This window comes from Podarcis melisellensis, assembly GCF_964234715.1.
Source record: "Podarcis melisellensis genome assembly, chromosome: 6".
In the NCBI taxonomy this organism is placed as follows: Eukaryota; Metazoa; Chordata; class Lepidosauria; order Squamata; family Lacertidae; genus Podarcis; species Podarcis melisellensis.
This window is the reverse complement of record NC_138538.1, coordinates 52,500,317-52,523,385: the sequence shown is the minus strand read 5'-3', so window position 1 is coordinate 52,523,385 and position 23,069 is coordinate 52,500,317. Positions and strand designations below refer to the sequence as shown.

The 23,069-nt window shown below is 41.8% G+C and overlaps 1 protein-coding gene across 2 annotated transcripts; it reads left to right on the top strand.

Moving 5' to 3' along the window:
* Positions 1-101: 101 nt before the first annotated feature.
* On the top strand, positions 102-23,069 carry EFCAB14 (EF-hand calcium binding domain 14). Of its 2 annotated transcripts, none has more exons than XM_081913994.1 (11): positions 102-614; positions 3,907-4,055; positions 9,217-9,362; positions 10,633-10,731; positions 11,188-11,298; positions 11,959-12,060; positions 13,651-13,839; positions 15,401-15,481; positions 16,219-16,327; positions 17,563-17,694; positions 18,741-23,069. In XM_081913994.1, exons 1-11 carry the CDS (start codon positions 382-384, stop codon positions 18,914-18,916), a joined length of 1,527 nt encoding a protein of 508 aa, XP_081770120.1. In that variant the 5' UTR covers positions 102-381; the 3' UTR covers positions 18,917-23,069. The 2 variants fall into 2 exon arrangements, with proteins under 2 accessions (XP_081770120.1, XP_081770121.1); XM_081913995.1 differs by having other exon boundaries at positions 104-614; positions 15,401-15,466.

Below are 23,069 nucleotides of genomic sequence, written 5' to 3'. Positions count from 1 at the left end.
GAGTTGCCTTTTTGTCCAATAGGAGCGGCCGATGCTGGTAGGCGCCAGAGCAAAGCCGTCCAGCCAGCTTCCTCAACCTTTTCCAGCCAATGGCAGCGCCTCGTGTTGGCCGGCGGGCGCTGAGGGCGAGGAGGAAGCTGCGCCCGCTCAGCTGCCATGGGTCGGGCGGTTGTGGCGGGAGGAGCAACCGATAAAAAAGAGCAGCAACGGCACCGCCGGCGTCTGAGGGCGCCGCGCCAGCCCCGCTGAGGCTGCTCCAGGGCGGTCGGGGAAACCTCCGAGACGCTGAAGCTGGCGAGCCGTGGTCCGGAGTTGGGAGCCCCTCCCGGGTTGCGCTGCTGCCCGGCTTCCCCGGCTCCTGCCCCGGCCCAGCAGAAAAGGATGAAGAAGCGCAAGGAGCTCAACGCGCTCATCGGACTGGGCGGCGGGAATGGGGACCGGGGAAGCGGGAGCGGCGGCGGCGGCGGGCGCAAGAAGAGACACTCGAGGAAAGGCTCCGCCTCGGGCCACCGGCTCCTCCGCACCGAGTCCGCCGAGAGCAGCAGCAGCAGCTCTTCTGGCCCGGAGTTCGGGGACGGCTTCGGGCTCCCAGGCGCCCGCTCCCGCTTTGCCAAGTGAGGCCCGCAAGAGAAGCAGGAAGGGGCTGCGCTTGGGGAGGAGGGGGCGAGGGACCTCGGTCCGTGGAGAGGCAGGCATGGCTCGGGCAGGACCAGAGGAGTGTGAAATATAATTTTAGATACGATGTATTATTGGGCGCCGGGCTGCCCCGTGCGGGATTTGGGGCTCCAGAGTGGGTTGGGTGGGTAGGGATGAAGGGAGGGGGTTGAGGTGCATGTGGAAGAGTTGATACGTGACTAGCTCCATCGGGAGTATGCTGGGAGGAAAGGGGTTGGGGCATTGGGAGTGTAAGGTTGACATGATTGCAGCTGAGTTGGAAAGTTGGAGACTGGGTGGGTAACATTTGGGTGTGCTGGGGTTGAAAGTGAGTTAAGGCTACTGAGGATCTGGAGCAGATTGTTAACACAAACAGTGAGTTTTTGTTCTGAGAGGGAAGCTGTCTGCGACATGAATAGCTGGGTGTGTTTCTGGTATAACTTGTTGCTCTTGCACTAAGCCCAGGTGTGTGGGTGGGACAATTAGTGCCATTCTTTTTGCTTGGTTATTGTCATTTTGTTTATTTCATTTATTCAATTTATACCCCATGCTTCTTCCTGAAGGAGCCCAGGGACTGTTCTGCTAAGCTTGTTGTTTAGTCGTTATGACCCCACGGACCAGAGCATGCCAAATATAAATCTCCTGAATATAGCTTCGGGTGCTCATAACCATGCTCTAATACATTTGATCTTGATTGATCTATACCTCTGGTTAATGCCTTTCCTGTGGTCGTTGGTGTACTTTCTACTGGTCAATGGCAATCTGATGTATTAAGTCTTCAGCGCAGTTTGTTGTAAAACAAGATTCTGTTTGAGTTCTGGAAGAAGGAATCCTCAGTACAGATGTGGGGAACCTTTGGCCCTTTTAAATGTGGTTGAACTACAACTCCTGTCAGCCCCAGCAAGCATGACAGTAGTTGTAGTTCAGCAACATCTGGAAGGCCAAAGGTTTCCTGCACCAGTTCTAATAAGACTTATCCCTAAATTCTGCTTTGTGGGCATTGTGAAAAAAGGTCTAATTCCTTCAAGCTTATTAAAACAGAAATAGTTCTTACAGTACTTCAAATTTGATTATAACCCCCCCCCCCAAAAAAAGCTGGTTGTAGTAATTTGTAATTAACGTTAAGACCAGGGAAATGTACAGAGTGCTAGATATTCTGATCCTGTGCTATTCTGTGCAAGTACCCTTTTGCCAATGTTTCCATTGTTGGATTAGGATACTAATCTAGAACATCATGACAAGTGCTCTTCCTTGAACATTTGTATCAAAAAAGGTAAAATATCAGCAAGAACTTGGATTACTAGATACTGAATAATTAATGGAATTCCTACAGTCAAGAATTAATAAAAACCTCTGGTCAAGGGATTTAGGTGAAGGCCCTTGAATAATAAACTAGTTTTGAATTTATCTAGCTGTTTTGCATTGGATTGAATTGAATTGTGAGAGAGTAATATATTGCATTAATATTGAATACAATGTAAGTGCCAATTTTGTGTGATATTTGGCCATTGATAGTATTCTGAGGAAATTACTATGGGATAAACTTGCCGGCTGGGGAATAGATAGAAGGCTCCTGTGGCTTATCTCCCAACTTCATGCCGGGTCCGTGGCCAGGGTGAGAATATCCCCTGCTGGAGACCTGACTAACCCTGTGCCAGTAAATAAGGGTATATGCCAGGGTTGTATTTTAGCGCCTCTTTTTTTTAACTTATTTATCAGTGATATGAGGAACCCATTAGCCGTCGCACAAAAATTTATCCATGCCCCTCGTATAGCAGATTACCGTTGTCCTCTACTTCTCTACGCATATGATGCGGTACTACTCTCTTACTCCAGAGTGGGTTTAAGGAGGGCACTAAAGATTTTTGCGACATATTGCCATTCTAATCATCTGTCTATCAACCACACCAAGTCCAAAGTACTGATATTTTCAAGGAGTCGAAAACTTTATTCATGGAAACTGGAGGGCACGAAAATCGAACAAGTACATAAATTTAAATATTTAGGAATTTATTTTCAATATAATTTAGGGTGGAAAGCGCACGTTGAATATCTTCAAAACAAGACAAAAGCCCTATCACACTCCCTCCTCCGTTTTTTCTACTCTGAGGGGGCCTTATTCATCCCTGCGGCCTTGAAAGTGTATAGCATCAAAGTGATGGCCACAATGGCCTATGCTGCACCTTTATGGGCTGCCTTTGCAAACCTCTCACCTTTAGAGTCACTTCAAAGCCAATTCTTACGCCGACTTCTAAAATTACCAACTTGCGTAAGTAATGCGGCTATCCGCTTAGAAATGAAGATCCCCTCAGTGGAGTTAGTTATATGAAGGAGAGTTTTCATTTATTGGATATCCCTATGGCATAAACTCCCGAACCACTATCTCATTCATTGCATGTGGCGTGATGACTTCACAAATTTGTGGTCAGGAAAAATCCATGCCAAATTGCTGTCCTATGAGATCTCGCCCACTGAACTGCTCAAACTGGATCTAAATGTGGCAAAAAGGTGTATAAATCAAAGGCTGGATGATGCGGAGCTATACCAAAATTTCGTAGCTGGTGGTGGAGCCTGTTCGCCGTTAAATTTCGGCATAACCCCTATCTACCGCGCTCCGTCCTACTTAACATCGCTTATGGCCGCGTCTCACCGATATGCCTTCATTAGAGCTAGGTTCAATGTCTTTCCAACAAATGTGCTGAGACATAGATTCACTAAGGGCCAAGTCTCTTCAATGTGTGCTTGTGAAATGAAAACATCTGAAGCTCTACATCATGTTATGTTTATCTGCCCTTTGTACAGTTCAGCCCGTGCTAGTATACTAAACTCCACAATCCAGCCTATGGCTGACAAACCAGTAGACCTACAGCTTGCCTGGGTTCTTCAAGATGTGGATCCTTATATGACCCTACAGGTTGCTAAATTCCTAACAGCCGTCCTCTCATACAAGAGACGGAATGGAATGTTAGCTGATTATTGATAGTTATAAGAATTTTCTATAATGACATCAGATATTGATTTTAATGTAGTGCCTAAATTTTTTAATCTTAATCTTAATCTTTTCTTATGAATGGCTAATATCTGCCCTTGTGAGTTGTGAATCGTGTTATATTATTTGTGGTTTGTACGAGTCCGCTGTTTTATTTGATTTGTGTGTGTGTGTGTTTCATGATGGGCGTAAAGCCGAATAAAACATCTTTGACCTCTATTTGGCCATTGTGATGTAGCTGAACCATTTATTTATTCATTTAGGGGTGACTACCTGCGATGCTGCAAGCTTTGCTACCCATTATGTGCTTTTGTCATTTTGGCTGCTTGTGTGGTAGCTTGTGTTGGCTTGGTATGGATGCAGGTTGCTCTCAAGGAAGACCTGGATGAATTAAAGGAGCGGTTTCGAACCAGTAAGTACTGATTTTTGGTATTCCCTTTCTTTATAATAACTTGTGGGATATGGGACAAAGTCTTATATAGCTGGTAATTGCCAAAAACACTCTATTTATAGTCTGTTTTAATATGAAGCAAACATGCTGACAAATGGTCATTTGTGTACAAAATACTATAACTCTGTTGCCATCCTCTATAAGCCACAGGTGAATGAAAACACATGGCCATACGTGTATTTTTAAAACGCAGAAGCCATATTTATTGGCATATGTCTTATTTGAACTATTTAATGCTTACAAATCATGTAATTAGATCTCTGTGATCCTTGGTGAATGTGTTAAAAAAATTCAAGTACTCAAGAATATTTTCAAAGGCGGAGTTGCTAAAGTATCCTGAAAAATTTCAGCTGCTTTGTCTTGTGGGTGGCAGTGGGTAGACAAGTTCACATCTCTGTGTCATCTGATGGTGATTGTGAACAGGAAAGATCCATATTGATTTGGTGCCTTGCTAATTTTACTAGAAGTATGAGATAGAAATTGTCATACAGGAATTCCAAGGAAGGCTAATACCATGAGGTGAAGGGAATTGTTTAGGAGGAAGTGATTTTCTTCAAAGCTGCTGACACTATATAGCTATGAAAGATAAACAAACTACCAGTTCATTTGTAACCAAGCTTTTCTTCACTATAAACTCCAAAACACACTTCTGATCCTCCTTTTGTGATCTGTTAATCTTGGAAGGTATACAGTGGTACCCCGCAAGACGAACGCCTCGCGAGACGAAAAACTCGCAAAACGAAAGGTTTTTTCGTTTTCGAGTTGCCTCGCAAGACGAATTTCCCTATGGGCTTGCTTCGCAAAACGAAGCTTGCCCCGGGGACAGCGGGTCTTCTCTTTTGAAGCAAGGGGCGGCGGGAAGATCGCTTCTCCCCACCGCCCCTTGCTTCAAAAGAGGTCCGGGGGCAGCTCTTCCCGCTGCCCCCGGACCTCTTTTGAAGCAAGCGGCTGCGGGGAGATCGCTTCTCTCCGCAGCCGCTTGCTTCAAAAGAGATCCCGGACCTCTTTTGAAGCAAGCGGCTGCGGGGAGATCGCGTCTCTCCGCAGCCGCTTGCTTCAAAAGAGATCCCGGACCTCTTTTGAAGCAAGCGGCTGCGGGGAGATCGCGTCTCTCCGCAGCCGCTTGCTTCAAAAGAGATCCCGGACCTCTTTTGAAGCAAGCGGCTGCGGGGAGATCGCGTCTCTCCGCAGCCGCTTGCTTCAAAAGAGATCCCGGACCTCTTTTGAAGCAAGCGGCTACGGGGAGATCGCGTCTCTCCGCAGCCGCTTGCTTCAAAAGAGATCCCGGACCTCTTTTGAAGCAAGCGGCTGCGGGGAGATCGCGTCTCTCCGCAGCCGCTTGCTTCAAAAGAGATCCCGGACCTCTTTTGAAGCAAGCGGCTGCGGGGAGATCGCGTCTCTCCGCAGCCGCTTGATTCAAAAGAGATCCCGGACACCTGCCCCAGCCGCCGGGCTTCGTAGCGCTGCTGCGAAGCCGGGCGGGGGGGCGGGAACACCTGCCCCAGCCACCCCGCTTCGTAGCGCTGCTGCGAAGCGGGGTGGGGGGGCGGGAACACCTGCCCCAGCCGCCGGGCTTCGTAGCGCTGCTGCGAAGCCGGGCGGGGGGCGGGAACACCTGCCCCAGCCACCCCGCTTCGGAACGCTGCTCCGAAGCAGGGTGGGGGGGGGCGGGAACACCTGCCCCAGCCGCCGGGCTTCGCTGCGAAGCCGGGCGGGGGGCGGGAACACCTTCTGAAGGCGGGCGGGGGGGCGAAAGTCTTTGTCCCCCCTGCCTGCCTTCCCAGGGGCTTTTAAATCGCCCCGGACAGCGGAGAAGTCCTCCGCTGTCCCAGGTTTTTTAAAATGCTGGGGGTGGGAAGAAAAGCCCTTGTCCCCGCCCCCCAGCCTTCAGAAGAGGTCCGGGGACAGACTGTCCCCGGACCTGGTCTGAAGGCGGTTTCCCTAGGAACGCATTAATTGATTTTCAATGCATTCCTATGGGAAACCGTGCATCGCAAGACGAAAAAACCGCAAGACGAAGAGACTTGCGGAACGAATTAATTTCGTCTTGCGAGGCACCACTGTACATACATGTATTGATTATCACAGCAACTATAATTTGCCTTTTTGATATAATTTATATACATACCTGGATACTTGGTCCAGGTGATGTGTGAGACTATATACTGGCATATAACAAACCACTTTTGCTGTTGACCCAACTCTGTAGGGGAGAGGATTTCACAATTAATTGGCGTGTTTCCAGGAGGAAAACCACTAACGGCAATGGTGAAATACTATTTTGTTTATTATGACACTTTCAGGTCACCCATCAGCTTTAGAGCTTAATCTTCAAAGCGCTATTCATTCTTCAAATAGGTTACTTGGTTTTATGTCTGTTAATGAACTGTCTTGAAAATGTACTGTGTTGAATATGACAGTTTTTCATATAGGCTGAGCAATTACTGCATTTCTCAGCTGTATTTGTCGCTTTTAAGAACTGAATTCTCTACTAAGAAAAAAATGAAAAACACAGTTTACTTAAAAGAGCTCCCTGGTGTTCGTTCTAAAAGCTTTAAATAGTTCTATCCAATCATCCAGGCATTCAGAATTCAATTTTATTTCATTTTACCTAGCTAGGTCCAAGGTCCATCAATCTAAGGTTGTTGTATTAATCTACAAAGCTCTGGACAACTTAAGTCCAAGGTACTTTAATGACTGCCTTATATCCTAGCTCAATCAGTTATATGATCTGTAGGAGCATTGCTGGTTATCCTTTAAGTCACTGAGGTTCAAATTATGTAGCCAGTAAAGCAAGCTTTCAGCATCATTGACCCAGTCCTGCAAAATGCTGTTCTGGTTGAGATTCAGCAGACATCTGCTTTAGTCTTTAAACTTTTGCTGAACACTTTTTATGTCACTAGGCTTAGGCAGGCAATTAAGAAAAAAAGTAAATGTGATAACTGCTAGTTTTAGATTTTCTCAGTTGTAAGCTGCCTTGATTTTTTTTAATGAAACACTGATAGTACACATATTTATGAAAAAATATACCGTATTTTTCGCTCTATAACACGCACCTGACCATAACACGCACACAGTTTTTAGAGGAGGAAAACAAGAAAGAAATATTCTCAACGAAACAGTGGATGTATGATTTTTGTGGTTCATGCTGTGGCCACAGACATGTGATCTGACAGTGAGTTTGGGGTAGCCCAATACAAAAATCCTGAGGATCCATGTGGATCCGTGCTTTGTAACCACGTTTTAAGTGGGGAGGGAAGGAAAAACACTCAAGGGACAAGGAGCACACGTGGGGGGGGGTGTGGAGAAGGATGCTGCGAATAATGCAGGAGAGGCTCCTCTCCGGCTTTGCTCCTTTAAAACAAGCAGGCTCTGCTTCTATCCCTCCTCCCCGGCAAGGAAACCATGATAGTAAGCATTCTGAGACAAATCAAGAAAAATTGCGACCAACACTCCTCCCCAACAAGCGCAGTGAGGTCAAAACACACACACACACACACACACACACACAGAGAGAGAGAGAGAGAGAGAGAGAGAGAGAGAGAGAACTGGCCCTAAAGTCGCAGGGCGCTGGGAGAGTGCAGGGGCGCAGGGAGAGTGAATGGAAGCAAGAGAAGGAGAAGGAGCCCTCACACACACAGACACACAGTGTCAATCCTAAAGTCGCAGGGGCGTGCAGGGGCGCTGGGAGAGTGAATGGGAAGCAAGAGAAGGAGCCCTCACACAGACACACAGAGTGTCAATTCTAAAGTCGGAGGGAGAGCGCACGGGTGCTGGGAGAGTGAAGGGGAAGCATGAGGAGGAGCCCTCACACACACGGAGACACACACAGTGTCAATCCTAAAGTCGGAGGGAGCGCAGGGGGCTGGGAGAGTGAAGGGGAAGCAGGAGGAGGAGCCCTCACACACACACACAGCCCCTACAGTGGCTAATCCAAAATCGGACAGCAAAAAACTGCAGGCAGGGACAGAGAGCATGGGGTTGTTTTAAAGCAGCCAACTCCCGCTCTGCTTCTCTCCCTCCTCCCCGGCTCCGCTAGCTGACAGGAGCCGCTTACACCCGCTTTGCTGTTTCAAAGCGAGCCACGGACTGCTCACGACTGCAGCAAATTCCCCCGCCATCTGTAGGCATTCGCTCCATAACACGCACAGACATTTCCCCTTACTTTCTAGGAGAAAAAAACTGCGTGTTATGGAGCGAAATTTACGGTAATAAAAATATTCTTGAATAAAGCTATGTTTCTAGATATTAACAGACGGTTAAGTTTAATAGCGTAACTCTGTTATGAAAGAAAATTACTAAGGAGAGCATGCTCGGAAGCATATTTGAAACTTGAAAGAAAGAGGTTATATTGTATATACACTTCATAAAGTGGTAGTGGGAGTCCCATTATACTTAGTGGGTGAAATTCAGCATTGTGCTCTTCCAACAGCCAGTATGGTATAGTGGTTAGTGTGTTGGAGTAGAACCTGGGAGACAAAAGAGTTTGAATCTCTGCTTGGCCATGAAGATCACTGGGTGATCTTGGGCCAGTCAGTCGCTCAGCATAACCACACAGGGTTGTTGTGAGGATAAAAATTGGGGAGGGACTATATATGCCACCTTGAGCTCCTTGGAGGAAAGGTGGGGTATGAATGCAATTAATAATAAACAAATGTACAAGCAGCTTGGGTATTGCTTTTTTCTTGTTATGTTGCTGAAGCGTATGACACAGCTGAAGTCGTAAGGACATAACAATGACTGAGTAAAAATGGAATTCAATAAAGATTACTAATAGTACCTTAGCATCATATTGTCTGTTCATCAAAATAATTCCAATGGTTATTTAGTCATTAGTGTATGTAACTCATTTCCTTGACAATAATAAACTGCCTGTTTAATTCAACTTCTCTCTCTTAAGAGCAGACACAGATTACAGGAAGGTGGTTCCTGCAATACATTTTATGATGTCTTTCACATATCTGTTAATCTACAACTTTGTTTAGCTTACTCTTTGTTCCTAAATGCACAGTGTGGAAGCTTGGCTAAAATCAATTCTAATATGTTTAGAATTCAGTCCCAAATTACAAAGCAATGATCTTCGTGTTGATGGATAACTATTGCTTCTGACTTTGTGTTTTAGTGGAGTCTAATCAAAAAACCTCATTCCAAGAAATTCCTAGATTGACTGAAGATCTGCTTAATAAACAAAAGGAACTGGAAAAGATTGAGAATGGAGATGCGGGATTAAGCAAAATATGGGTAAACATCACTGAAATAAGCAAACAGGTAAAGTAAGTGACCATTCAAGTAAAGTTACAATCTAAGCCATTTAAAATATGTCTTATAACATCTTAGTTGAGCCATCTGCTATTATTGGTATGATTGCTATTGAAGAGCAACATTCTGGGTCAACGTGTATGTTGACATTTTTTAAACTGGTAAAAGTTATTAATCCATTCTTTTTACTGTCTGTGATAGTACATAATGCTAAGCTATAAAGTATGGTTCCGTAAGCCACACAGTACATTAGTTGTGTGCTGGTTCATGCAACCCAAGGGCTCCTGCTTCACTTCTCCTTTGTGCAAGCAGGTAAACAAGCCATAATATAGGTAGGTTACAATAATTACCAAAGTTAGGGCCATGGTTTGCTTTCTCCCTGACAAACCATAGTAACTAAGCCACCAACAAACTATGATTTAGGAGTGGCTAAAGTGGTCATTTGTTAGGAGAAAAAAACATGATTTCATGTTCAGATGTTACTCAAAGCTGTTGACTTTGTGGTTTATTCATGTGCTTGTGTAAAGCAGCAGGGCATAAGCTGCATGCTCCAGCATGTGGCTTGCGCACGGTATGGATTTCTAAATATAGTTTAAGTCTTATGTGCAGTTGTGGCCATTGGCTTAGCTTGAGTTCTGACAATGCAATAAACCATGGTTTATTGTGACAGTAACAAGCATGCTGCCCTCTCCCTCTTCCTTTTGTGCTGCTGCTAAAAGGAAATAAGAAATTTTACTTCCACTTCATTTGCACTTGACTTGTTAATATTTGTTGCTTGCTTGAAACAAGGCAACTGCAAATCATTGGTTATGAAATTAGCTTGTTTCAGCAAATCATATTCAAAAGGAAACTGAGAAGCGTTGTCATGGAAGGAGTAAACATAGAAAGTCTCTGCACAATTGGATTGTTCCTAAATTTTAAAAAGAATGTTCAGTGACTCTAAAAGCTGGGAAGGAAGTGTGTGCTTTTTGAATTTTTGCCTGTTTAGTGTATTTCGGTAGTTGGAAAATGTTTCCTTTTACCCCACTTCTCTTATGATAGAAGAGTTAATGGTGCTTAGAAGTTAGCAGTGAGCTAGCAACCTGCTTAATCAGTAGGCTGACACTGACGAATCCACCAGTAGATTCTGAGCAAAGTGTTACCATGGTTGTGCCTAGTTGTATGTAGTGCAGACTCAGGAGGCTTCCCAGTATTAGGTGCTGTGCCATTTATGTTTAAATGATTTATCTGTAACCTCTACTCTGAGAGAGAATGAAATAACATCTTCCTCTCGTTTTAGATTTCTTTGTTGATGTCAGCTGTAAATCACCTCAAGACGAACATTAAATCTGCTTCTGATTTGATTAATCTTCCTGTCACAGTAGAAGAGCTTCAGAAAGTATGTACTACACCAAGTATATTGTGTTTATCAAATTCTGCAAGCTACAAAAGTATTTTGAATCAGAGTTTTTTGAACCACTGCTATCAGTGTACAATGGTGTTAATCACTTGTAGGAAGTATGTAGGTGGGAAATGATACTGCTGCACTGGGTCACATTGCATAATGTCAGGATGTGCGCAGTTTGTTCAGTATGACACTCCCATGTGGTTTTTTGTAAGGTTATATGGGTTGTTTGTATTGTATTGCTTGGTATTTTGGGTTGGGGTTGCATGTTCGTGTTTGCATTGTTGTATTATATTACAAGTTTCTAAATGTAACCTGCCTTGGGATCTTATGTGAAGTGTGGTGGTTATTATTATTTATTAGCTACTCTTCTGGAATTAATACATTTGAGTCTCACACTTTTTAATATACCACTGATACTACAATATTATGATTGGGTTTTTTCCCCAGAGTGTTGCTACTATAGGTAGCACTGTAACTAGTGTTCATCATGATGTTGAGAGTATGCAGGCAGCAATTGAAGAACATAAGAAAACTATAGAGACACTCCAAAATGAGATGGTAAGGACTTGTATTAATCTGATAGTAGTTCATTCTGTGATAATTCCCATATGAACTTCATTTTGGCTATGTCATTTGACAGTAAAAAAATGTCTTTTTAAAGGCAATCAATGTTTTGGATGAAAATCTGTATTCTCCAGTTTATTGTTGCAGAACTCCATGTTAAAGTTTAACAGGGATGGGAAGCTTAAGTCTTTCAGATTCCTAGATACTATAAACAAATTTGTAAATATTGGTCATCTTTGAGGATCTAAATAAGTTAACGATTAATGCCCAATTAATAGGGGATTGGGTGTCTAGCCTCAATGGACTTTCCTGATCCACCCTCTTCATATGCTCCTTGTACTATTTCTTAAATCAAGCAAAGCAAGTAAATGTGACTTTAATTATAACAAGAACCTTTTGAGTAATCGCATGCTGAGGGAGCATCACATATCTCTCATGTTTCCTAACTGCTTTCCATCCATACAATACTTGTCATATTGCACTTGTTTATTTATTTTGAATCTCTTAAATACATTTACATGGAGACCAGTATATTTCTGTATATCACAGTCTGCTACCCTCTGTCTTCCTAGTTTTGTGTTTGTGAAAGCTTGGTTCCCATGTTCAAAGTTTAAATAACTGGTTTCAAAAAATCATTTTTACTACTTTTATTAGAGTGAACTCGCAGAAGATGTTAGAGGAAAGCAGCTGCCTTCATTTCCCTCCTCTCCAACCCCCCAAATAAGTGAGAAGAATCTGACAGACAGTTGTAAACAGGTACAGCTTGTTGCTGCTTTAGATGCTTTGCAAATCAGTATTTCAAGATTTCTGTAAAACTATTTTAAACTAGGATTCTGGGACAAAGGAGAAACTGTCAGCCTCTATTTTAAGGAAACATGGGTTGATATTTAAGATTAGTTATACTCGGAGTAGACCAGGGGTAGGCAGCCTAAGGCCCGTGGGCTTCTCAGTCTGGCCCGTGGGCGGTCCGGGAATCAGCGTGTTTTTACATGAGTAGAATGTGTGCTTTTATTTAAAATTCATCTCTGGGTTATTTATGGGGCATGGGAATTGGTTCAATTTCCCCCCCAAAAAATATAGTCCAGCCCACCACATTCTCTGAGGGACGGTGGACCAGCCCACGGCTGAAGAAGGTTGCTGACCCCTGGAGTAGACTGATTGAAATTGGTGTCGTGGTCATTAATTTCACAGGATCTATACTGAATAGAACTTCATAGAATCATAGAATTATTGAGTTGGAAGGAACCATAAGGATCATCTATTCCAGTGATGGCCAAACTTGGCCCTCCAGCTGTTTTGGGACTACAGTTCCCATCATCCATGACCACTGGTCCGTTAGCTAGGGATGATGGGAGTTGTAGTCCCGAAATAGCTGGAGGGCCAAGTTTGGCCATCACTGATCTAGTCCAACCCCCTGCAAAGCAGGAATCTTTTGCCCAGGTCTGTGTCTAACCATTAGTGAAATTCAGTTTCCTAGGCAGAGAGCAGAAATAAAAGAGAATATGACAGTCTTCATATTAAGAAGCTGGATATTAATTTTAGGTTGTGATTTGTGTAATAGTCTCTTCCCTCAATCCCTTGTATTGCATAACATCCAGCACAATGTGGAGTTTTGGAGAACTAAGAAGCTTTCTCACACACTATTTTGAGGCAATTTAATTCATTTTAATTAATTTATTGTCCAACTGTGAATTCTGAAAATTGAGCAATATGTCTTTCTTTGCTTGTTAAAAAGGAAAAACATACAATTTCTTTGAAAGAAACCATCAATATTAAAACAGCCAACAACATGGCAGTTCTTGAAATAGATCTCCTAGCTTTGTGGTTAGTCATTTGCCCTAGTTAAGTACTTAATTAGTGAGTAGTAAATTGCTATGCCCACTTGTCAAACTTCCTTGCAAAACACTGGCAAAGTGTATTTATTATAAAATAAAGGTATCAGTAAAATATATTAAATAACACAGTGGTATTAAAACAACATGTTGGCAAATTATTTTGTTTGATCTGTTAGGCTTTGTACTCTTTGAAGGCAGCTTGCACTAAAAGAACTGAACATAAGGCCTGTGAGATTTAGCACACCTGTTTTCACAGAGGGTAGTTGCTGAAACCCAGCTTTCAACTTTCAAAGAACTAACAGACCTCTTTCATTTAAGGATTTGTCAAGTGGCTCTAAACCCCATTTGAGCTGCAATCCAATGACTCTTGGGAATATTCTTTGCTGAATTTAGGGATTTATTTATGCCAGCATAGAGTCAAGCTGCAGATGAATGACAACAATTGCATAAGTATAAACAGTTATTGCTGTTTCTATAATAGGGTAAGAACATTTTTTTCTGTGTTGAACAGGATAACCAGTACCTACATACCTCTATAGAAGAGGTAAACTCTACCCTAATGTTGTACCAGAAACAGAATGATTTAAAACTTTTCAATATGGACTCCACAGTTGGTAATCTAAGTTGGAGAGTTGCTTCATTAGAAAATCATATGACAGTGAATAAACTGGAAAAAAGAGAAAACCTGACCCTTGGCATGGTAAGTGCCTAGCTATTGTGGGTGTTTGAGAAACGAATTTTTGCAAAACAGTTATGTTTTCTGTCTATATGGATTTGTTGTGCTGCATAGTGGTTGAACTGATACTGGGAAAGCCACACTTTCCAAAAAGAAATTGCAATTCACGCTTGGTGTGTGGAGTTATAAATGCTAACTATAATGAAAGAGGCCATTCTCTAGTTATCTGGATTCCTTCTATCACAAGCTTTGCACTGAATTAATGAATTTCTGCAACAATATGAGCTGTCAGTTGGATATTCAGTGATGCTTTCTGTGTTACTGTGGATCTTGGTCACCTTGAATTTCTAATTTGCTTGTACAGCTTTTGTTGACTGATAATTTGAACAGTAAAATCCACTATACTCTTAATGACTATGAGAACTATGCTTCAGTTTTATTACAAAGTTAAAACGGCAGTCCTACACACTTCTTGGGAAGTAAGCCCCATTTATGTCAGAGGGAGTTGTTTCTGAGTCGACATGCATTGGATTGGACTTGGATTGCAAGTTTGTATGGATGCAGTAGTAGTGCTTGCATTGCAAGTAAGATCCTACCTGAATCAATTAATATTTGTTGCAGCATTTTGTGTAGTTACTCTCATCTGACTATGCATTGAGACTCTGCACCTAGAAAAATCTTGTACGTTAATAAGTAGCCTGAAATGTTGACAAAGCCAGATTCTACATGCCTACTTCATTTTTTCTCACTGAAAACATTTTTCTTTCCATGTTCTGCAAGATTTTGGGACATATTGGGATGAAAAGAAAAGGAGCTGGTGGAACTGGCTATCAGAATGGCAACTTGGCTGGGCACTAGACAAAATGATATTTTTCTGTGATTCTCTTCTTTTTAAAAAATTTAAACACAGGAGTGGAAGTACTATGGTGAAATGGCAAACATCTAGAGCAAGTGTAATAGTTGAATGTATACTTTAATGTTTTTAGAGGATTAGAAATCTCAAATAATGAAGTTGGAAATCTTGGCCATATGTAGGACTGAAAACTGTATAATACAATTGCCACCTAAGATGGCAAATGTAGAAGGAAGGCTAGGAGAAGCTGTATTGATCAGGTTGTATTGGACATTGGCACTAAAATGTGTAACTTTCATTAGATTTTAGTTGTTCAGTATATTGGATCCCCAACTTCACCTTTCTGGCAGCACTGCTGTGTGTGTGTTCCTGTTGTACAGTTATTATACAGTCATGCTGAGTGGTAGCCTTATTGATATGCTATTTCAACCTCCAGTGTACTTCTCTTTCTCTTTTTGCTTAAATAGCCACTGGGTTGTGCTAGTTGCAGACTAGGACTGTCTGAGCTTCCATTGATCTCAGCATGTCCTGGTGAGCCTTGTATATTAACTTTTCTCTCCAGTATAGTTGTTCAAATAATAGGTCTTGATGCTTTCTCACACAGCTACATTTTAATATCTTTGTGATTACTGGCTAGTCCTAGGGTGTTCATTTCTTGTATCGCTTAAGGGTAAACTATATTTTAGAAGAAGACACAAACATAAGCCTTTCTTTTGGTTTTGCTTTTTGCAGGTGAGCGACTTAACTACCTCGGTGAAAGTAGAAAATGAACCAAGGAATGAAACTACTACTGAAAAGGTACAGGGCATGGAGGTAATTCTAGGGAACCCAGAAGTAGTGTTTAAAAGCAAGCCATATCATATTACTACACATTTTTTTCCTGCTTTCCCTAATTTACCCATAAAGATAGGAAGGTGTTTTAACAAATTCCAACTAAGGAAATATGCAAAATGGTACAGCTTTAAATTTCTAGCAATATATAAGAAATCTATTCTCTGCAATGTATAAAACTGTATATGCTGGAGATCTCTCTGGCTTGCTTTTAAAAGCAAGCTACATGTTGCACACCAGAGAGACACTCTTAAGATCTTCCTAGGTAATAAGAACTTACTAAGGATAAACAAGGTTATGCAGATTTTGATAAAATGAAATGACCATTTTAAATGCTGGCTGGGTGAGGTTGGTTGGTGCAGAGTATCTTATTTTTCACAAATAAGGTACTCGCTCGTACAGAAAATGCTATACTAAGCTAGTCCTATTGAATATGTTCTTGTTTTGTCAGGTTAGTGGGCAAGTGAAATTATTACAATATTTTATTTTGGCTTATTGGTCTATGGAAAAAGTGTATTGTAGCATCTTAAGGAAGATTATGTTATCTAATCCTATGGCCACCATAATAGGCCACAGGGGTTCTACAGAACATATGGGTGATATGATGCTTATAGATCAAGTATTTAGACTTCTGAACTGTGGAATCTTTCAGTTTATTACAACTTAGTCTGAAATTGGCAGTGTTTTTTCATGGAAATATTTCTGTTGGTATTGTACAGAATATAGAAAACGGGGATTCTCAGGTATCTATGTTAAGAGAGAAGCTGCAGCTGATCAACGCTCTGTCAAGCAAACCAGAAAGTGATCGATCTGAAGCATTGAAAAAAGGTGAATGTTACATATAGTTTCACTTCCTGCACTAAATTACTATACTACTGCTTTAGCTAATTTAATAATGAGTCATTTGCACTACAGTTCCTTGTACAAATGAGCAAACCGGGTGCTGAAAGGAGTGGAAATATGTTTGATGGCTGGCCTCTAGTTACAAGCTTCTGACCGAAGCCTCTCATAGCTTATCCTTTATGGAAAGGCAAATAACAAGAAGTGTAAAAATATAAGTGCTTACTTTGGAAGGGAAAACTATTAGCAGAACCACATTATTAACAGAAACAATTGAGGCATGTACAATTCAGTTCCAAATTTATCAGTTCCATCACTTTCAGCATATGAACTGCTTTGATCGTTCAAGTAAGCGTTTATACATGTATATCACTCTTACTGTGCTGTAATGAAAAGGCAAGGTAGCTATCATGTCAAAGTCCCCAGTAAATGATCAGTCAAAATATTTTTCTTTGCCTTATTGAGTTAATACTCTAGCATAGAAACACACGTGCCACATCAGTAAGGCTAGGTTATACATTTGAAATGTGCTTTTCCATTCAAAATGCACAAGAAGAAGCAAGTTGGAAAAGACTGGGCCATTACTTTTCCATGTTCAAAGGGGAAAGCCCTCTTCCTCATTAGAAGATACTTTCTATAAAATGTTAAAGTCTGGGGTTACCAGTGTGACACCAGTACCAGTAAATATACTCTTTGAAATCTGCAATACGTGAGTGTCTGTTTGCTCTTCTGGCTCAGTTCCTGTTTGCACTGGCTCAATCTCTCCTACACTGAACATGCTCCCTTTAAAGATACCCATGTTACATTGGATGCCAGAATTGGACACCCCACTCCAGTTGTAACAAGGGGAGAGGTGCAATGAGCTTCTTTATGAGAGAGTGCAGTGGTAGCTGATGTAGATGCCTTTCCCCATAGGCTGGGAGGGAGGGGCATGCTTGCACCACTTTGCCCTGTTGCTTTGTCTGTTCTTTTGGATGTGGAAATCCTTTTGTGACTGGCACCAATGGCACTTTTTCAAAATTTCATAGATGCCCGCTAGCCCAAAAAGGTTGCTGCCACCTGCACTGATTTTTCCACTAATGACATCTCTGGTATGTTACTGTGTTGAAAGTGCCATATTATGTTTGATACCATCTCCATGTAGCCCCGTTTTTGAAGCATAATTGCCTTCCACCTACTCTTGCCAGATAGTTAGCAAAACCTACTGTAAAATTTCTTGACAGGAGGAAAGCTCCAGAGCACTACATCAAAGCCTACAAAGCTTCCAAGACTTTCTTCAAGATCAGTTGGCAGCAGTTTTGAGGGGAATAGACACCCAAGAGACTTGTCATTACCTGGAATATCCAACATAGAAGGTAACCGCATGTGGTTGGAGATGAATGAACCATAGAGAACATTTTTCAAATGTAGCATAAACAATCCCAAAGGACCTCTCCAAGCTGAGTGAATGTGCAGTAAAATAGCAAATCAATTCAGTGCAAGCAAGTGTAAAGCGATGCATGCCTGGGTAAAAAGATAATTTTATGCACTTACAGAGTCTGAAATGGCAGTAGGTGGCCAGGAACAAGACCTTGGGGTCATAGTGGGTAGCTCAAGAATAGCATCACAATTGCAGCCAGTCTGAATCCTTAAGATTATGGAAAATGCAGTGGTAAACATTTATGCCTGCTTAAAAGCCTGCAAAGATGGGGAACTTAAGGGAGGTAGATTCTTGTCTGTTTGAATATTTTTAAAAGATTTGTGCAGTTGCAAGTTGCATGCTGTTCTGCCATATGTGTTCAAAAGTAAAGAAAACAGTGGTGAAGATGTATAAAAGATAAAAGAACTGAAACACTGACCAAGATTTATTTGGCAGAAGTACAATTTACTTTGTAATGTTCTCAAGCAAATCTGAGATTTCTGGTTCAAACTGTTGAGAGAGGTCCAATATTTTAGCAAATCAATGTTGCTTTTGTTTAAATGTCCACAGAGAATGATTCTCTTTTGGGCTGATTCACATCTAGCAATCTGAGAATGAGTCATGCCTCACTTACCCCCTGTTATCACTCCCCCTCCTTACCTTACATGCTGAGAAAATATTCTGCTGTGCTATGTTTAAGCCACAGTTTCCTGTTAGCTCTGAACTGGGAAACTGGGTGAATTTTGACTAACAGCCTGGTTTCATATCCTGATTAGTAATGAGAAACTGGTTTAAACAAATGGCAATAGAAGCAGCAACGTTGGCATGCAAGGGAAGGAGGATTGTGGAGATCCAGTGCTAGTAGCACTACCGGAATGTATATTACAGACCATATAGTGTGTATTTTGTGTGTCTCGTGGAAAAAGCTACTGCTGCTGGAGGAAAGTGTTAATACTTCTTAGCTACTGTCTGTTCTTTAAAATTATTTGTTCCTTCTTGCAGACCTTCAGGATTTATTCAGGACCATCAGCCAAGACTCTGATGGCAAGCTATCCTATGAAGACCTGCAAAAACTGGTTGGATCTGCAGTGTATGATTCCCAGAGCTTTAAAGAATTTGATACAGATGGAGATGAGAAGTATTCCTTACTGGAACTAAGGATGGCTTTAGGTTTATAGTATCTCTACATATATAAATAACAGTATTGGAGGACTACAGTAGCTATACAAGAAAAACTGATAAGTTAAAAGCTACATCTGGCACTTTCTGAATTATATACTAATCTTTGCAGCTAACTTAGTGTACATGTTGACACCGTTTTAATTTTGTGTTCTTTGGAAAATATGGAAAGCTAATTTTTGATTTAATTTAAGAGATACAGACTCCTCAGATTTTCAATTTTGAACCTCTAATCCCGAGATTATTTGGTAATGCCTAAACTCTGTTGACAAGTAGAGGGCACATAGGTGCAACTAAATTTTCTCTGGATTGAGGCTTAGAGGATTGTATTCTGCCATGGTTTTGGATAACTGGGCTGCACCTTAAATTGCACTAAGAATTTTAGCTCAAAGTTTTTATTTCCCTTATAAGGGAAGCACTTGTCTTCAAATTAGAATATGTGTGTATATATTGACAGACATGTATTTTATATTTCAAATTTGCCTTAAATTAGCTGCACTTTAGAATAAAAAAAAAATAAAAGCATCTATCTTCACAGGATGGGGGCTCTTTTCCTTGTAAATATTTAAAATTGAATCAATTACATCTGAGTCAACTTGGCAATCTATTAAAAGTAATAAGGATCCCAAAGTAAGTTGTGTTGGAGGAGGCTGGAAATACATGTTTCTCCTTAGGACCACACTTTGGGGGTCTGCTTTTCCCATAGTTGCATGGGAATCCATGGATAACTTTCAGATACTAAGATACCTGTCTACCAGACTCTCAGAATGACTTTTGTCCCTGAAGATGAGATGAAATAAAGTTCCTGTTTATTTTATACTCAGAACCATGGGAGTTAGAATAATAACTAGTTCTTTCCCTCTGCCATTCAATTTCATATGGATTGTTTAGTATTGAAAACTTTTAGAAGAAGTGCAGTTACTAGCCTTTCTGTAGACTTTCCCTCTTATTTTGGCTAACATTTATTGAATTAAATTTCCTCACCTTAATACAAATCTCAGCAAATCAGAGGTTGTTTTACATGGGGGTTATGTTCCTGGTCAGGAACCCCTGGAACCAGGGCCCCTGCAAGTTGGAGGGCTGCTTGCCTGGCTTGGGGAAGGCTGCACAAGGGCTCTGACAGCGTCCTAGAGTCCTCCCATCTCCCTTCCAAACCCTAGTAAGTGCTTGCCCAGGCAGGAGGGCTCTGGGACCCTGTAAACCTCTAATGGATAATCCCACAATCACAGCTCTGCACAGGTGTGTGTTGGGGAAATAAAGATTGGGATTCTGCCACTCTCCATGTATTTATTTCCCCACCGACCTGCGCAAAGCCGTAATTGCATTAGTAAAATAAGCATAGGTTGTGACTTACCTGTACTCTCATTTTACTTCTTTCTTGATTTATGTGAGCGAGGAAAAGGTTGGGGATATTTGGGACCAAACATGGAGTGTATCTTTGCATTTGTACATAGTGTTGTTGTTTTTAAAATAGCAGTGTGGTGTCCTGATCCAGGTTGGCAATGTGGCATGAGTAAAGTTTAAAAAAGGATGGTAAAGGAGCCCTGGATGGATTAAGTCCAGTCAAAGACAACTATGGGGTTGTGGCGCTCATCTCGCTTTCAGGCTGAGGGAGCCAGCATTGTCTACAGACAGCTTTCCGGGTTATGTGGCCTGCATGACTTAAATCACTATTGGTGTATGGAGGAGCGTGACGAGTGCCAGAGTGGGGATTCGAACCACCGACCTTCCAATCAGCAAGCCCAAGAGGTCCAGTGGTTTAGACCACAGCGCCACCTGTGTCCCTTGTGGCATGAGTAAAGGTAAAGATATCCCTGACCGTTAGGTCCAGTCGCGGACTACTCTGGGGTTGCGCGCTCATCTCGCTCTATAGGCCGAGGGAGCCGGTGTTTGTCCACAGACAGCTTCCAGGTCATGTGGCCAGCATGTCTAAGCCGATTCTGGCGAGCCAGAGCAGCGCACGGAAATGCTGTTTACCTTCCCACCGGAGCAGTACCTATTTATCTACTTGCACTTTGACATGCTTTTGAACTGCTAGGTTGGCAGGAGCTGGGACTGAACAACGGGAGCTCTCCCCGTCGCGGGGATTTGAACCGCCAACCATCTGATCAGCAAGCCCAAGGCTCTGTGGTTTAGACCACAGCGCCACCTGCGTCCCTGTTGCATGAGTAGAAGAGGGTTAACCCTCCCCGTATCATTGTTGTGATGAAAATCCTGTCTTCTGAAATTGTCTCATAGGGCAAATAGCTTGTGGGAGGGATTTCCATTGGGATCACCACTTAGAGAGTAAAGATTAACCCATTGATTCAGCACCGCAGTCCATATCTGGATTGGGGACTCCACATGTGCTGTTTTAAAAAGTGTGTGCAAATGTGAAGAGTCTGTGGATGTATACTGCAGCTTGGTCCTTTTTACAGTTCCCTTGCTTAAACTTAAGAACTCTTTGATATTTTAAAAGGATTTTACCTTTTCACTTTTAATTTGATCAGCAAAGTAACACAACAAAGTACAGACTTTACAGTCATCTGAATATGCATGCCATGGACAATAATAATAATACTTTTATCTATATGCCACCTATCTGAGTTGCCCCAGCCACTCTGGTCGCTGTTAACAGAAGACTAGTGTACATGGAGGTCTGATATAATGTTGGTTTACTCTAGAGTAGATGGAAACGATTCCTCCAAAAAACATTACAATAATGAAAAGCCTTGAAAACCAAATTTTTCTCATAGGTTCTCTAATTTTTTACTACCAGTTTCCTACCTGGGCAAGTTGACCTTGCCCAGTGAAGTAGAAAAATATTTCAAGATTACTGAAAACCAGTGCTTTCTCAGACAAGTATCAACCACTTTTTTAATCTGCTTTCTGTATAAAACTGTTGACCAAATTAAATGAAGCAATAAAAATAACTTGGCTAGTATTTATTTGTACCTATGTAATATGATTGTATGCCAAATTGTTGAAGGTATTTTTGGAAGATTAGTTTGTATGGTTAATATGGAAGGAAGCTCTTTTCTAGCCCCACTCTTAAGCAAATAACTGACAATTGTTTAATTTTTCTTTGAGGTGTATATTTACCATAATAGGGAATCCCATTCAAATACTTTGGAATATTCATGGCTGGCTGGATGCTCAACTACTAAAGTGATAGTCCTCCGGAACTCTACCATCTCAGTTTTCATGAAGGGAAACATGTTTGGAAACCATCTCACTTCAAAGGATGCCTCTTATGCAGAAAGCTTTCCAAAGCCCAGTTCATGTTGCCTCAGCAGCAAGGGAATTGTACAGAGACTTGTGTGTTCTTTTAATTACAGTATATGGCTCCTTCCCACAGTAGCATTTTCCAGCTCCTGAGTGTGTGTGTGGCACATGTGGGAAAGAACCACATCATTCATCAAACTCACATGGGTCCATTTTGCTGGTGTGATGTGGGGACCGATGATAAAAAGTAGGTCTCCACCAATCTCTGATAACATGAACTGGGTCTAATTTCTTCTCTCTGAAGAAGGAACCAAATACTGTGGTTAGAACAATAGTTGCGTATGTTAACAGGAACATCCATGGGGCTGTGAAGACTATAACACCAGTAACCTATTAAGCAGAACTAAATCATGTATTCTAGGGAATACTGTTTTAGCTCAGGTTGTTAATGGTTTGCTGCTTGTGTTTTACAATGCAAGTGTTTTGCTATATTTTGTAGGCTGTGGAGCACACAGTCCCGTGCAGTAGTGCTAATGTAACTTCTCCCAGCAACATATGGAAATAAAGGAGGGAAATGGGTTTGAGCCACAAGCTTAAATCCAAGCTTCTGTTCAATGTTTGGTATCCTCAGCATTGGGATGTGGCATTCTGTGTTGGGAAGAAGCACATAGATGGTTATAGCTATGGTTAACTTTTTTACCTGCTTCTTCAAGAATGCCAACGAAACTGGGATAGCCACTTTAGTGCTGCAGTACTGAAGGCCTTTGGGTGAATACTGAGTTTCTTATTTTAACACTTTTGGAATGCTTCCAGTGAAGATGAGGCATTCTCTGAAAACTGAAGTGATCCCTGTTGCCCTTCAGCCAAGATTGAAAATATGTTGGTTGAGAATTAATACACAATAATAAAATTTGTTTATAGCATCTCTTGTGATGGCAGAAATGAAAA